This window comes from Poeciliopsis prolifica, unplaced genomic scaffold (genome assembly GCF_027474105.1).
Source record: "Poeciliopsis prolifica strain line A6 unplaced genomic scaffold, Auburn_PproV2 SCAFFOLD007, whole genome shotgun sequence".
NCBI classification, from domain to species: Eukaryota; Metazoa; Chordata; class Actinopteri; order Cyprinodontiformes; family Poeciliidae; genus Poeciliopsis; species Poeciliopsis prolifica.
This window is the reverse complement of record NW_026562382.1, coordinates 3,783,576-3,799,119: the sequence shown is the minus strand read 5'-3', so window position 1 is coordinate 3,799,119 and position 15,544 is coordinate 3,783,576. Positions and strand designations below refer to the sequence as shown.

At 39.6% G+C, this 15,544-nt stretch overlaps 1 protein-coding gene across 8 annotated transcripts in view; it reads left to right on the top strand.

Moving 5' to 3' along the window:
• Window positions 1-15,544, top strand: part of usp9 (ubiquitin specific peptidase 9) — a 39,264-nt gene that overhangs the window by 14,639 nt on the left and 9,081 nt on the right. For 6 of the 8 annotated variants that reach the window (XM_055031319.1, XM_055031323.1, XM_055031317.1 and 3 more), the window contains exons 11-36: window positions 549-653; window positions 813-1,019; window positions 1,105-1,241; window positions 3,050-3,183; window positions 3,677-3,767; window positions 3,971-4,084; window positions 4,192-4,420; window positions 5,836-5,931; window positions 6,044-6,255; window positions 6,439-6,679; window positions 6,757-6,906; window positions 7,058-7,178; window positions 7,307-7,437; window positions 8,165-8,443; window positions 8,583-8,708; window positions 8,873-9,010; window positions 9,121-9,287; window positions 10,047-10,155; window positions 10,249-10,395; window positions 10,499-10,645; window positions 10,726-10,933; window positions 11,028-11,248; window positions 11,786-11,973; window positions 12,488-12,661; window positions 12,753-12,894; window positions 13,495-14,251. In XM_055031319.1, the coding sequence (XP_054887294.1) occupies window positions 549-653; window positions 813-1,019; window positions 1,105-1,241; window positions 3,050-3,183; window positions 3,677-3,767; window positions 3,971-4,084; window positions 4,192-4,420; window positions 5,836-5,931; window positions 6,044-6,255; window positions 6,439-6,679; window positions 6,757-6,906; window positions 7,058-7,178; window positions 7,307-7,437; window positions 8,165-8,443; window positions 8,583-8,708; window positions 8,873-9,010; window positions 9,121-9,287; window positions 10,047-10,155; window positions 10,249-10,395; window positions 10,499-10,645; window positions 10,726-10,933; window positions 11,028-11,248; window positions 11,786-11,973; window positions 12,488-12,661; window positions 12,753-12,894; window positions 13,495-14,251 (4,771 nt within the window). The remainder of the gene's footprint in view (window positions 1-548; window positions 654-812; window positions 1,020-1,104; window positions 1,242-3,049; window positions 3,184-3,676; window positions 3,768-3,970; window positions 4,085-4,191; window positions 4,421-5,835; window positions 5,932-6,043; window positions 6,256-6,438; window positions 6,680-6,756; window positions 6,907-7,057; window positions 7,179-7,306; window positions 7,438-8,164; window positions 8,444-8,582; window positions 8,709-8,872; window positions 9,011-9,120; window positions 9,288-10,046; window positions 10,156-10,248; window positions 10,396-10,498; window positions 10,646-10,725; window positions 10,934-11,027; window positions 11,249-11,785; window positions 11,974-12,487; window positions 12,662-12,752; window positions 12,895-13,494; window positions 14,252-15,544) is intronic. The other 2 variants (XM_055031325.1, XM_055031322.1) reach the window with 1 other exon arrangement.

The following is a 15,544-nucleotide window of genomic DNA, read 5'->3' as shown; positions in this document are numbered from 1 at the left end:
CCTCTGCAGCAAGAAAGCATCCTATAGCTTCCATCATTTGTTCTTCCTCTGACTGCATTTTAAGCTCCCCAGTAATTCTGAAGCGGGCTGACTTTATCTTCTTCTGTCAGCAACATTGTCCTCACCAAAGACCATTCTTCACCACGAGTGCTTTTACACGTTGGAAAAAGATGAGATTTAGTCATTTCCAATTGCAGCCACTAACAGATTTCTTTGTGCTTCAGGTTTTTCTTTTTTCTTTAAATCTAAATTATGCAATTTGTTATGCAGATAATGACAGTAACGGAGTAGGTTATAGTTAAATTTTTTCTGTAAATGCTGTCAGATTGGGAATGAAATAGATTTTCAGGTTTGTTGCTTTTAGAGGTGCACCTAAATATTAAACTGTACACTAATCTTGGCAATTAATATTGAAAAAAAATGATAGTCTCAAGCAGTTAGACTTCACTACTAAAATCTAACATTTGAATTGTTAGAACAATTTTGGGTTAGTTGAGGCAGATAAGATAATGTTACAATATTTCTGTATTGCTTATGTCTATGTGCAGGCTGGTAAGCATGAGGCTATTGTGAAGAATGTTCACGATCTGTTGGCCAAGCTGGCCTGGGACTTCTCACCCGAGCAGCTCGATCATCTCTTCGACTGCTTCAAGGTAAGAATAATATCGCAGAACATGCAAGTGTTGCGCTTCGTCTTTTTTTGTTTCGTTTTTAGCTAGGTCAAATTTAAATGCTTTGCTTCAAAGCAGGTCATCGGTGTGATAAATCTTGATTAATGCTCTGCCTTCGCATATTCCTCTCCTGTTTTGCAGGCAAGCTGGACCAATGCTAGCAAGAAGCAGCGTGAAAAACTGCTCGAGCTAATCCGGCGCTTGGCCGAGGACGATAAGGACGGCGTTATGGCGCACAAGGTCCTCAACCTGCTCTGGAACCTGGCGCACAGCGACGACGTTCCTGTAGACATCATGGATCAGGCTCTTAGTGCTCACATCAAGATATTGGACTACAGCTGCTCACAAGTAACATTCACTTTTTTTGGTGAACGTAACAAATAGATGCTCACACAGTCGCTAAATATGGAGTGTGGTTTCTTTTCACCCACAGGACAGAGACACGCAAAAGATTCAGTGGATTGATCGCTTCATAGAAGAACTTCGTACCAATGACAAGTGGGTTATCCCTGCCTTGAAGCAAATCAGGGAAATCTGCAGCCTCTTTGGAGAAGCTCCTCAGAACTTGAGGTAAACTTGGAATAGATTTCTATTTTTTGTTCATATATATATATATATATATATACAGAAAAAGATGCTTTCAGTTTTCACAAAATGCAACAGGTAAAACCAAACATTCACATTATTGGTTTTTATCACTTATGTAAGATTGTACATGTTTCTGATGAAAGTGGCTCTACATTTTTTTTCTTTCTTTTAGTAAAATGTCAGATTCTGACTGCAGTTAATCTTTATAAATAATGTAAGGCTTCACAGCTTTTGATTGCTACATTTCTGGCGATCAGATTGAATTCTAACATTATCTTGAGTAACAGCCCACTATGCCAGGATTTAACGTGTTACACAAATTAAACATTAGTCAGTTTTCTGTCTTTTACTTGTGTTGTTGCAGCTTTATTTTTGTGAGCAGCAGTGGTCTAAAAGGGCAGTAGTAATTAAAGAAGTAATCATCATAAAGTTGGACATTAGCTTATACTGTGCATCAGTCTAATTGTTTTTGAAGTGCTAAAACAGTATTTTAGTCACTGTAGAAACTATGTAGCAGACATGCTTGTTGTTTTTCCAGAAAGAAAATGCCAATTAACATACAAACGAACTTAGTGAGGTAAGTTTTTATGCCAATTCTAGGGTTCTCTCTGTTTCTTTTTTTTTTTGCGTCAAGCCTCACTTTCTCTTTGAGAAGTTTACAACTTAAACTACATCAAACGTAAATCTTTGCCACAAATCAGCTTCAACGGTTCTTTTCTGGGTTTCATCTCAAATGACTATTTGTACGTTTATGGGTTGGAATTGGGGTTAATCAAAAACTCAAAAAGTTGTACTTAAGGTACATACCGCCATCATTTTTTTTTCTGCTACATCAGGTTTTTTCAAGTTGTTGGTCATGTTAAGGTGCATTTTTTTGAGTGCTTTCTCAAAAATCTTCCTAAAATGTTCCAGTAGAGGAGTTTGTGTTTAAGATAAACACTAAAACAAGTAATATGTTTTTATTAAGGGGAAGTCCCCAAAATTTCTTATCAGTTCTGTTCTAAAAGCATCAACTCAAGCATCATGGACTTGAAGGATCAGGTTTGAAGACATGTTTAAATGGAAAAAATGATTAAGTCAAATAAAATAATGCATGTGTGCATTAGATTAGCTGGCAGCAAAGGTTCTCAGTTTATTGAACCTTTAAGATCAGTTTTGTCATTATCAAGCGCGAGCTGTAGTTCATGCAGATAGTAGTCGACACAGTTTTCTGAGGTTTATTAAAAAGTCCTTTGAGATGAAGCCCTACTATTCCTCCGGCCAGTTCCTTTCACTTCAAATCATTCAGTGCAGCGTATCGGGGAAATTTCATGCCTTGGATCCATGTTCTCAATTTCTTGAAGTATCTCTCTTATTGCATTATTTGTGTCAAAGCTTTTATTTATAGAGCTGAAGTCACTGTGTGAATGCTGAAAAAACTGCACAACAGTTTGTACAATTGAATAATAACCTGGGTGGGAAAAATACTTTCTCAAGTTTAGATTCTGATTGTATTTTAGAAACAATGTGACAACTGCCTGAATTAAAGGCTTGCTTATGTGGGAAAGAGGCAAGAAATTTTCTTTACCGATACAACCGCCCTTCTGGTTAAACACACAAAATATACACAAACATCTCCCAAAAGATATTTTCTTTTTAGTACACACTGTACCAAATGAGAAATCAAGGTACATCAGGTTACACTTAAAGTTTTTAAACTCAATTCTATTGTTTCTCCATGTTTTCTGCCTTGCTCTCCTTTTGTTTGTCTCTGTACATCAAACTCTCCTCCTCTTCTTGTTCCATTTCAGTCAAACGCAGAGAAGCCCTCATGTGTTTTACCGCCACGACCTGATCAACCAGCTGCAGCACAACCACGCTCTGGTCACCCTGGTGGCTGAGAATCTCTCAGCCTACATGGAGACAATGAGGCAGCTGTCCAAAGGTAGCTAAAGACTTCGATTTTGTAGTTGGAGAAAACCGATCCCATAGGACGAAATTTAAGTTAAGACTTTTGTCCTTTTTAAATTGTGGGCAAAAGATTTTTACAGACTTTAAAAAATCTTTTAGAAATAGAAAATACAAAGTATTTATCTTTAAATAACCAGTCTTTTTGCTTGCTTGTGCAAGGTCCACATCTATTCCATAACTTCTTAGAAGTCATTGTGGTTGATGTGTATTTGACTTCTTTGCTGCGTCCAAATTTACTTTGAATTAATTTACTAAACCTGGTTCAATACAACAAGCATTTTTAAAGAAATAATGACCTAAATCCTGTTTTTATTGCCCAGAATTGACCAAATGTTCTATTTCTTTTTCAATTTTATAAAAATATTTTTAAAACTGGATGTCTTGGCCCATCTAACAAAAAAATGTGGGACATCCCTGTTACAGGGTGTGCGGTCGCAGTCTGATTTGTTGTGTGTTTACTTTTTCAGAAGAGCAGGCAGAGTTTGACCCGCAAACAGTCAGACCGGGAAGCCGCTACAGTCACGTCCAAGAAGTACAGGAGCGGCTCAACTTTCTGAGGTGCGTCCTTTCTTATGCCTAAAAATTTATTTTATGTAAATTGCTAAAATTAGGCATGGTTGGTTGCCAAAGGTTTGTTACAAAATGGATTCTGCAACCAATGTGTCTTGATCAAGGACTGTTTTCTTCCGTCAAAAAGTTGCCGTTGATTTCAGCCTTCAGGGAATTTTTGCCCCTCTACAGCTTTTGTTTCTTCTTCCCAGGTTCCTATTAAAAGATGGCCAGCTGTGGCTGTGTGCTCCTCAGGCGAAGCAGATCTGGAAGTGTCTGGCTGAGAACGCTGTGTTTCTGTGCGACCGCGAGGCATGCTTCAAATGGTACAGCTTTACTCAGACCTTCTCGCTTTTGGCTTTTGCTGCATTTGTCAATTCTGGGCTTTTTTTCCCTCTTTCTCTTACTGCCCTTGTTTATTTCTGTTTAAAAGGTACTCAAAGCTGATGGGGGATGAGCCAGACCTAGACCCAGACATCAATAAGGACTTCTTTGAGAACAATGTGCTACAGTTGGATCCGTCGCTTCTGACAGAGAACGGCATGAAGTGCTTCGAGAGGTTCTTCAAGGCCGTCAACTGCAGGGAGGGCAAGCTGGTTGCGAAACGGAGGGCCTACATGATGGACGACCTGGAACTAATCGGCTTGGACTACCTGTGGAGGGTGAGGACAGTAGCTGCAGCAATTACAGAAGAATGCTTCTGCATTTATTTCTGTCAAATAACTGATTTATATTACAATTGTGTCAATGTTAGATCACCTTGGGCATCATTTCTGTCCCGAAAGCTAATGTTGAATTAGCTGATGTAGGTTTGACAAATTTCCGAAACTTTGAACAGATGTGAACTTGGAAGATGCTCTGCACAGTCCGCTCAGGAATAGTATCAGTTCACTTTTATTTTCTTGTTTTAAAGCGTAGAAGGTGCCTAATGAGCTGACAGGAATTCAAGTTTATGATGGAAATGGTAGATTTTTGTTCTTGCCCATAGAAACTTAATAATTATAGGAGTGACAATCTATAGTACAAAATTCACATAATTAAGACATAAGTAGAGTAAATTCTGAAAAAAATAAAACTGTAGGTGATCTATCACATGAAGATGGCCCTTCAATATTCAGAGGCTGCATACCTCAACATCGTTTGCTTCACGCTGTCCTGCAGGATTTGTCTCACAGTGCACAGTCATTTGAGTCTGTCAGTTTATTTTTTACCATTGAGTAGCAGCATTGGGACATTTCCAGGTCATAAGACAATGCTCTAAATTATATTGGTTTCACAAGGAGACAATAACACAGCATTTGTTTTAGGCAGCGCAGGAATCTTTTTTTTATGGCGTATTTAAAAATTTATATATATAAAATTGAAAGCATCTGCAATCGGCACAATTATTTCAGTACAAGTTTGTGTGATCCACAAAAATAGAAGGTTTCTTGCTCGTCTGTCATTGGTTGTCCAAATGCCTAGAAGCGATCATTTTAAAATCTGAATAAATATTTTCTAAAATTTTTTTAAAGATTGAAAACCAGCTTTTTGGTGTGGTGGCTACAAAATAAATGCTAACTTTGGCATTATCAGCTATTTGTTTGCTAGTCTAAGTATTCTCAGTGTTTAAAGTGCTTGTATCTTGTTTGTCACTGTAGGTTTTTGTTTCCTACCAAGTACCCATAATGCTTCCGCACAAACAACTTCCAGGTGGTTGAGGTTTCTTCAGTGCTAAGTGTTGACAGCCCGGCCCTATTAGCAGTCGGTAGCAATCAACTCTCTCAATAAAAGAGCAGCTGCATTATTTTCTTGTGAATAAAAGTTTATTACAAGTATACGGGCCATCATCTTATAGCAATTACTTTCATATTTGAGACTCATAATAGCTTGCGCTTATTTCACCATAATCATTCGGACGGACTGTATTACAGTTTGATACAGATCTCGCTTCAACAAAATGTCGTGTTTAGTATTGTAACCTGCTGAACCATGAAATCTCTTCACTCTTAGTCAGTTGCACATGTGTGTATTCCAGGCAAAGATTTATTAATAGATTCTGCTTGACTTAATTTCTTCGATCCCTCTTCTCATCCAGGTGGTGATTCAAGGAAGTGACGACATTGCAAACCGAGCCATAGACCTGCTGAAAGAAATCTACACCAATCTCGGACCAAAACTGCAAGTCAACCAGGTATGGATGCTACTTCTTCGTACTATGTCCAAATAAGCATTTAGAGATCATAATGTTTGGTAGTTGGATATTATTATTTATCCCCGTCCCCTCCCATTGCCTCCCTCTTCAGGTTGAGATTCATGAAGATTTCATCCAGTCTTGTTTTGACCGTCTGAAGGCGTCCTATGACACCCTGTGTGTGTTAGATGGAGACAAAGACAGCATTAACTGTGCTCGGCAGGAGGCCATACGCATGGTGCGGGTTCTCACTGTGCTTAAGGAATACATTAATGAGTGCGACAGCGACTACCATGAGGAGAGGACTATACTGCCTATGTCGAGGTAAAATCATTAAATTGTCGTTTTATTCCACTTCAACACGATGATGGTACTTATGTAGCTCTGGTTGGAAAACATTGAGAATACACACACAAGTTTTTTTTTTTTTTTACTTTGTGTTCAGCTTCTTGGAATGATTTAAAAATGTTCGATTGAAACCGACTCTTTGTCTCCTTTGTTGTGCAGAGCTTTCCGGGGTAAGCATATCACACTGATTGTCCGTTTCCCGAACCAAGGACGTCAGGTGGATGATTTAGACATCTGGTCGCACACGAATGACACCATCGGTTCGGTCCGGCGGGGGATTCTAAACAGGATAAAGGCCAACGCCGCACACACAAAGATTGAGCTGTTTATTGGTGGGGAGATCGTTGATCCGGCTGATGACAGGAAGCTGATTGGACAGCTTAATTTGAAGGACAAAACGGTGTGTGTTTGTATGTGTGTAACTCAAACTCTGAACTCCTTGACCACTGTCAACTAAACCTTGTTTTTATTATGCAGCTGATCACAGCCAAGCTGACCCAGGTGAGTGCCAACATGCCCTCAAGCCCAGACAGCTCATCCGACTCATCCACTGGCTCCCCTGGTAACCACGGAAACCACTACAGCGATGGGCCCAACCCAGAAGTTGAGAGCTGTCTTCCTGGTGTGGTAAGTTAACAAGCATGGACTCTATTAAATGTCCAAATGGCACAACTAGCTAAACTGTTTATCTATCATACTTCGACGTTGGCTTGAATATCCTTTGAAACAGAAACGATGCAAACAAAAATAACATGAGACCCTTCGCTCTGATTTCCAGATTATGTCGCTACACCCGCGCTACATCTCCTTCCTGTGGCAAGTCGCCGACCTCGGGTGCAACCTCAACATGCCTCAACTAAGAGATGGAGCTCGAGTTCTCATGAAGCTGATGCCTCCAGGTAAATAACATATTGTGATGTGGAGAATTATTTCTGCATCTTAGTCTGAGGTTAACTTTATAAATACATCAGACAGTTTTATGTCCTTGACCAATTTCATGTTTTTTTTTTTTTTTTTGTGCACACAGATAACACCACAGTGGAGAATCTTAGAGCTGTGTGTTTGGACCACGCCAAGCTAGGAGAGAACAGTCTGAGTCCGTCACTAGACTCCCGTTTCTTCGGCCCATCACCTTCACAAGTGCTCTACCTCATTGAGGTAAGGTTCTGTGTACATTTGTGACAAAGTACTAGCGCTAAACCCACAATCAAAGTTTTGCTAATTCTTTCTGATTGTTGAAAACATGTAGCCTGCCGATACCATATTATTCCATTCCAGTTTCTCTCTAAGAATGAAAAGATACAAGAGCTACACGTCATAGTAGCTCCACTCCATTAAGGTGTTCATCACTGCACATTTGGTGTAGAGTCACTAAATATTTAGAAAGTCACCATCATTACGGATTTTGTCATTTAAAATGTTTTAGGCATGTTATGACAGCGTACATTTCCTAAAACACATAGTAACTTAGCTGTAGGATTTTCAAAATGTTGCCAACTTTTCTGGATCAAGCAAACTCTGACAGAGGGAGGTTACGGTAAAATTTTGGAACAATAAAATAATGACTGACCTCATCACTTCAAATAGCTAACTTTGACTCTTCATCTCTCAGTAACAACTTATACACTGAAGATTAATTTTACTGCAATCTGCTTAGATATGTTGCATTCACAAACAGGAAAAATATTTTGGTTTTAACCAGCATGCCACTAGTTACAGACCTAAAGCTAATTTATTTTTGTTCCAAGTTATTACAAATCACTATAAATGCTCTCCCTATTTTCCACACTTGCTCCTTCTTACTGTTAGCAAATTGCTGTTATATTTATTATTTTTCTAAATAAAGATATTTAAAGTTAGGTTTTTCTGCCTGTTGTTGTTGCAGGTTGTGTATGCTTTGCTGATGCCAGCTAGTGCCACTCTGGGTGAGGATGCCAGTGACTTCCAGTACAACTTCCTGAAGAGCGGCGGTCTGCCACTGGTGCTAAGCATGCTCACCAGGAACAACTTCCTCCCATCCGCGGACATGGAGACGCGCCGAGGAGCTTACCTCAACGCTCTGAAGATCGCCAAGCTCCTCCTGACTGCGGTTGGCTTCGGCCACGTGAAGGCTGTGGCCGAGGCCTGCCAACCCAACGCTGACGGAAATATTCCCGTCTCTCCGGTTAGAACGCTTTCTTTCCTCGTGAATAGACAAACCAGTTTAGCCGGTTCCTGGGTTGTTTACCTGCTGCAGCCTTGACATGTCTATTTCTGTCAGATTTTTTTATTTATTTATTTTTTTCTTTCGTAACTTTGAGCAGATAAATCAGGCGACTCACGACCAAGCGCTGGTTCTTCAAAGTGCCCTGCAAAACATTCCCAACCCTGCCTCCGAATGTATGTTGCGCAATGTAGCTATCCGCCTGGCCCAGCAGATTTCTGATGAGGTAAAGGAAACTTCACATCAACTGACTTCTACTTCCATTATTTAGTGTCTGGCGGTGTTTTAATCACTGAATTTAATAGCTTCTCAAATCTAGTTTGTTTGTAAGAAGTAGAGTGTTAAAAACAATATTAATAATGGATTCAATGGAACTGTATTTTTCATCAGAATTTCTTCCAGGCATCGAAGTACATCCCAGACATTTGCGTGATCCGAGCAGTGCAAAAAATTGTGTGGGCATCGGGCTGTGGCACGGTGCAGCTGGTATTTAGTAATAATGATGAAATCAGTAAAATATACGAGAAGGTAAGAATTTTTTTGCAAAATTAAACTGATTTTCAAAGGACTATAAAGAACTTGACTGTGTATGTTGTATCTTGAAATTAAGCACAATTATTTTTTATATATATATATAGACAAATGCAGCCAAGGAGCCGGATGGAGAAGATGAGCAGGTGTGCTGCGAGGCTTTGGAAGTGATGACTCTGTGTTTTGCCCTCATGCCTACGGCTCTCGACACGCTCAGTAAGGAGAAGGCATGGCAGACCTTCATCATAGACTTGTTGCTACACTGCCACAGCAAGTAAGCGCTTCACTTTGCACATTAAATTCATATTAATATCCAGTTTCAGTTGAATTATTACAAATATATTTTTAAAAAATCTTAATTTGTCACTTTGAGATTATAAAGCAAAAATTGAAATTATTTAATAGTGTACCTCACTTTTGTCATATGAGATACAGTAATGAGGAGAAAATGCCTGTTTCATATAGTAGTGCTGCAACTAATTATTATTTTAGTAATTGTGTATTCTATTGATTATTGTGACATTCAGATAAAAATTTCATTTAACCAATTAGGTCTTTGTACCACAAAATTAAAAACAATAAAATGTAATCATTCGCAATTAACAAAATACTTCTCATATCAACATATGAAAAGCTCAGATTTGTCTGCTTGACTTGACATGAATACAGTGTACTGCTGATCTGGCGATGCATCTTTTTCTTGATTAACCAATTATTGGATAGCAAAATGTGCTTTAGTTCTTTTTTTTTTTTTTTTTTTTTGGAAATACAGAATTTTAACCAGGTTAAGCTGAAATTGTAATAGATTGAGGAGTTTTGGGAGAACATATGTTTTCTAATATATTTTATTTTATCTTAAATACAAAATGCATATATTTTTTGTACAGTTAGTCTGTATCTTCCACTTTATGATTAATTGATTACTAAATTAGTTGACGATTACCTGAATAATTGATTAATCACAACTGGTGTAATTAATCGTTTCGACGCTATTTGTTATTATGATTCTGATGTTTAAATCTCCTTTAAACAGGTCCGTGCGTCAGATGGCCCAAGAGCAGTTTTTTCTAATGGCGACTAGGTGCTGCATGGGCCATCGGCCTCTTCTTTTCTTCATCACCCTCCTCTTCACAGTGCTCGGGGTAAGTGGCTACACAGATTGCGATTGTACGCAAACATTCATCTGACCTCATTTGCTGCGGGTTCTCTCATCCTGTGGTTAACTCTGTGTCCAGAGCACAGCCAAAGAGCGAGCCAAACACGCAGGGGACTACTTCACGTTGCTCCGACATCTGCTCAACTACGCCTACAACAGTAACATCAACCTGCCAAACGCCGAGGTGCTGCTCAACAACGAGATCGACTGGCTCAAACGAATACGGGTGAGATTTGTACTTTGCCGGAATTCTCTTTTGCTCTTGAAATCTCAGTTGTAGTTCAGAGGATGCGGTCTTGCTCAAGGTCAAACAAAATTTCATTGATCAGGATGAGGTTAAGAGGACAGGAGAAACGGGTGTGGAAGAGACCATCTTGGAGGGCCATCTTGGTGTCACCAAAGAACTTCTGGCCTTCCAGACGCCTGAAAAGAAATACTACATTGGCTGTGAGAAGGGAGGAGCAAATCTCATTAAGGTACAGACAGACTTTAAAAAAAACATCCTTTTTATTAGTTTACTCTCATTGCTTATATTTCTTCTTCTCTATTTAATTAGGAGCTGATCGACGACTTCATCTTCCCAGCATCTAATGTTTACCTGCAGTACATGAAGAGTGGGGAGTTCCCCACAGAGCAGGCCATCCCAGTGTGTAGCACTCCTGCATCCATCAACGCCGGCTTCGAGCTCCTTGTGGCGCTAGCAGTCGGCTGTGTCCGCAACCTCAAACAAATAGTTGATACCCTAACTGACATGTACTACCTGGGTAGGAAGACATTTCAGTGACCGGTCCACAGGCAGCAGCCACATAATTGATCAATTTGCGTTAAATTGAGTTTTCCTCCTGCCTCCACATTCAGGTTGCGAGACACTAACAGAGTGGGAGTATCTGCCTCCCGTGGGACCACGCCCCAACAAAGGCTTCGTCGGCCTGAAGAACGCCGGTGCTACTTGCTATATGAACTCTGTTATCCAGCAGCTTTATATGATCCCTCCAATCCGCAACGGCATCTTGGCGATCGAGGGTACAGGCACCGACGTGGACGATGACATGTCTGGTGACGAGAAGCAGGAAAATGAGGTACCAGAAATAATGTGCGAGACGTCCATGTGGGCTACAATCAAAGGGTCTGATCATTTCTGTAAAATTCGAGAAATGACCAAATGATGTCTCACTTCGAGACATCTTTGTTGTTTTGGGTAAATCTACCTGTACTATGGTCCGAAATGCTATTGTAGCTTTTGTAACGCTATACTTCAAAATGCACATAAGCTCAAGCCTCAAGTTTACATAAAAATTCAATTAAGAGCAAGCATAGAGCCATGCATTTATTAGTAGAAAGTCTCCACAGAAACAAATGTGTGTGTAGCAGCTCAACACTTTCATGTGCAGCAAAATTTCACAATAACATCTTTGCATAAATTGGTCCCAAAAATCAGCTTTTAAGAGCCATTACTTCCAAATCAAGCAGCAAGCTGCTCTCAGTTCAAATTAATGATGTGAGAAACAGCATTAACACCGCTGGAGTTTCTCCTAAACTTCTAATGACTAATAAATTCCCTTTGTTTGCACTCATGACAAGTTTGGTTTGTTACAATTCAGGTTTTGCTTCCACAGAGTAATGTAGACCCTCGTGATGAAGTTTTCAGCTACCACCACCAGTTTGATGACAAACCCTCCAGTAAATCAGAGGACAGGAAAGAGTACAACATCGGGGTGCTACGTCACCTACAGGTCATCTTTGGTCACCTGGCTGCATCCAGACTGCAGTACTACGTCCCAAGAGGCTTCTGGAAACAGTTCAGGTATTTTAAAGATTTTTCATTCTTTGATGGGTGTATGCATCACTTCCTTTAGGAAAAATAATCCAGATTACTTTCAGAAAAATTACGGGTTTAAGAATTTTCCAGGTTTGGATTATTGAATTCATGTTTTTTAATTTAGTCTTTCCCTAACAGGTGTGTTTGCTGTGAAATCAAACAACTTTTTGTGCAAGTGGCGCTCACCAAACAGCATGAGCAGCAATGTAGCGTCTAAAAGTTTTTAGAAGCTTGTGAACAAGGAAATAATTACTGTCATATTTGATAAACTTGTAAAAAATGGCTAAAAATTCTTATAAGACCAGATATTTTAGTTAAGAGTTGTTTTAAGAATGTGCTTTCTCTTTTCACACTTCTTGTGCTGCCAGTTGTGAAATTCAGATTTTATCCCAACAGCTTTCTGTGCTGGCATAGAAATACATTTCATGAAATAAAAAATCTCCTGAAAGCATGTCTGTTGATTTCTGTTGATGTTTCTTTTTCTTTTCTTTTTTTTTAGACTATGGGGGGAGCCAGTTAATTTGAGGGAGCAGCATGACGCTCTGGAGTTCTTCAACTCTTTGGTGGACAGTTTGGATGAAGCTCTGAAAGCTTTAGGTCACCCTCCCATGCTCAGCAAGGTGCTAGGAGGGTCCTTTGCTGACCAAAAGATTTGTCAAGGCTGTCCCCATAGGTGAGTACAATCTGAATGTGCTAAGTCACTTTAATAACAATATGAGTACTGTTGAATTAGTTTTTTTTATTAATAACGATTCTATCGTCAGATATGAGTGTGAGGAGTCATTTACAACATTAAACGTGGACATTAGAAACCACCAGAACTTGTTGGACTCGATGGAGCAATACGTTAAAGGAGATCTGCTTGAAGGAGCCAATGCCTACCACTGTGAGAAATGTAATAAGAAGGTAAGACTATAGAGCTTCTTTAAATTGTCACAACAACCGTATGGAAGTTTAAAACTAGATCTAGAACCATTAGTTGTAATTGATTGTTGAAGTAATTGTTAATTAATTTAGTAATCTATCAACTAACGCTAAAAAAGTCAATTTTCTGACAGAACAGCATATGCAGACCAGCATTCAAGCCAAAATTGTACAAAAATAAATATATTTTGACTTTTTGATAATCTAAAAAATAATTTTTAAAAACTTCATTATCTGGAAACCTGTACTTCCCAGAACTCAAGTGACAGATTTAGCTTCACATGGTTCAATTTCTATAATAAGATAAAGCTAAAAAAAAGTCTCTTATTAAGCATCGTTCATTTATCCTAAATTACTAGAGTAATCGTTAGGATGAGGAATTGAATTAGTTGTTTGCATTTTCATGTACTTCTGTTGCATAAACAAGGTTTAATGGATTATCTGCAGGATTTACCAATCTTTTTTTCATGTGATTGATTAATTTTCAAATAAAATCAATAGCATAATAATAGATTATTGTTTCTAAGGCAGCGTTGGTCGCTGCCTTAGTGAGATTTCCAAATTGCTTTTGATTTTTTTCAGGTGGACACAGTGAAGCGTCTACTGATCAAGAAGCTGCCGCCTGTCCTGGCCATCCAACTGAAGCGTTTCGACTACGACTGGGAGAGGGAGTGCGCCATCAAGTTTAACGACTACTTTGAGTTCCCGCGGGAGCTGGACATGGAGCCGTACACGGTAGCAGGCGTGGCCAAGCTGGAGGGCGACGACGTGAACCCGGAGAACCAGGTGATCCAACAGAACGAGCCATCCGAACCCACGCCGCCGGGCAGCTCCAAGTACCGTCTGGTGGGAGTGCTGGTTCACTCGGGCCAGGCGAGCGGCGGACACTACTACTCCTACATAATCCAGCGGAACGGGGGCGACGGCGAGAAGAACCGCTGGTATAAGTTCGATGACGGCGACGTGACGGAATGCAAGATGGACGACGAGGAGGAGATGAAGAACCAGTGCTTTGGGGGAGAGTACATGGGCGAGGTGTTTGACCACATGATGAAGCGGATGTCGTATCGGAGGCAGAAGCGATGGTGGAACGCCTACATCCTGTTCTACGAGCGAATGGACTCACTGGACAAGGACAGCGAACTTGTCAAATATATCTCAGAGCTGAACTTGTCCTCCACCAAGCCCCATCAGGTCAAGATGCCGAGCGTCATCGAGTGCAGTGTTCGCAAGCAGAACGTCCAGTTCATGCACAACCGAATGCAATACAGCCTGGAATATTTCCAGTTCATTAAGAAACTTCTGACCTGTAACAGTGTCTATTTAAACCCTCCTCCAGGTATGCACCTTGTTTTCAGTTTTTTTTTTCTTCATTTAATCTGTGAAAAGTACAAAACACTCACCAGATTCCAGATTGTAAATAACATTTTTCTTCTGATTGCTTTTTTTGTGTGTGTGACACTTAAATGCTTCAGATCATCAGACAAAATCAAAAAGCCTATATTCAAAAATGCATTTTATTTATTGCAGCATAAAAAGCTATCCACGACCAAACTGGACCTGTGTGAAAATGTAATAGCCTCCTAAAGCAAGCAATTGGATTTGCCCGTCTTGGCAATAACAAGACCATAAAGTCAAGCTGCATCTCATTCTCATGAATGACTTTCTGATAGACAGCAGAATTTATTGTCCTGCAGTTGTTTTCACCATGGAATCCTTCAATAGATGCAATTCTTACCCAGTTTCTTCTTCTTTATTGTGCAATCAAAAACACTGACCCTAACTGGGGCAAGTGAGGCTTCAGATGTTGATCGAGATAAGTCATTGATGCACTGTTAGGGTCATTTTGATAGCCAAGCTACTTACCCACTTTTCTATGTATCTTTCTATTTCTGGATAATGGCTCACATTGTCTCAAAGTCTTGGAAACAAATTAAAACCTTTTGAAACTACACTACATTTACACTTGTACACGTTAGAATTTGTTTGATCTGAAACATTTGAGTAGAGAAAAGGCAAAAACGGAAAGGTGTGTGCAAGCGTTTACATTTTCACACCATTCCACATTGAAGTGACATGAATGACTTTGGTTAGCAATCATTTTTACCCTTGAAACATTAACTGTGTGGAAAAAGTTGGCTGCCTCTTGAAGCCAATGTTTGAAAAAACTACAGCTAGTAGTTGCTATTTGTACATATTTGTTGTACTTTAACTCCCAATTATTTCCCTGATTCAAATCCCTCCTCATATTATTAGTTTTTTTTCCGCTGAGAGCTTTTTTTGATCTTTTGATTTTCCATCTTTGTGTTTTGAAAATGACAGTTCATGAATACATGAATACAATGGAAGCATTATTCTGGATCAAAGGGTAGTTTATAATTCTCTGAATTATACTGGCTTTCTAATAGTTGTTTGAAGTGCATGTAGGCCAGAGGAAGTGTAGGGAGCTTCTACCAACGTCGCCCCTCCCAACCTATTTCTGATCAGCAGTCAAGATGAAGGCTGCCATGATTATTTTTTCATCGCTTAAACTTATTTATATTTGGAAAAGTATTAATCAAGAAGAGCAGTTTCTGGCAACAAACTGCAAGTCGACTGAGCCGACTGGATATCCTGCTCATATCAGCATGCT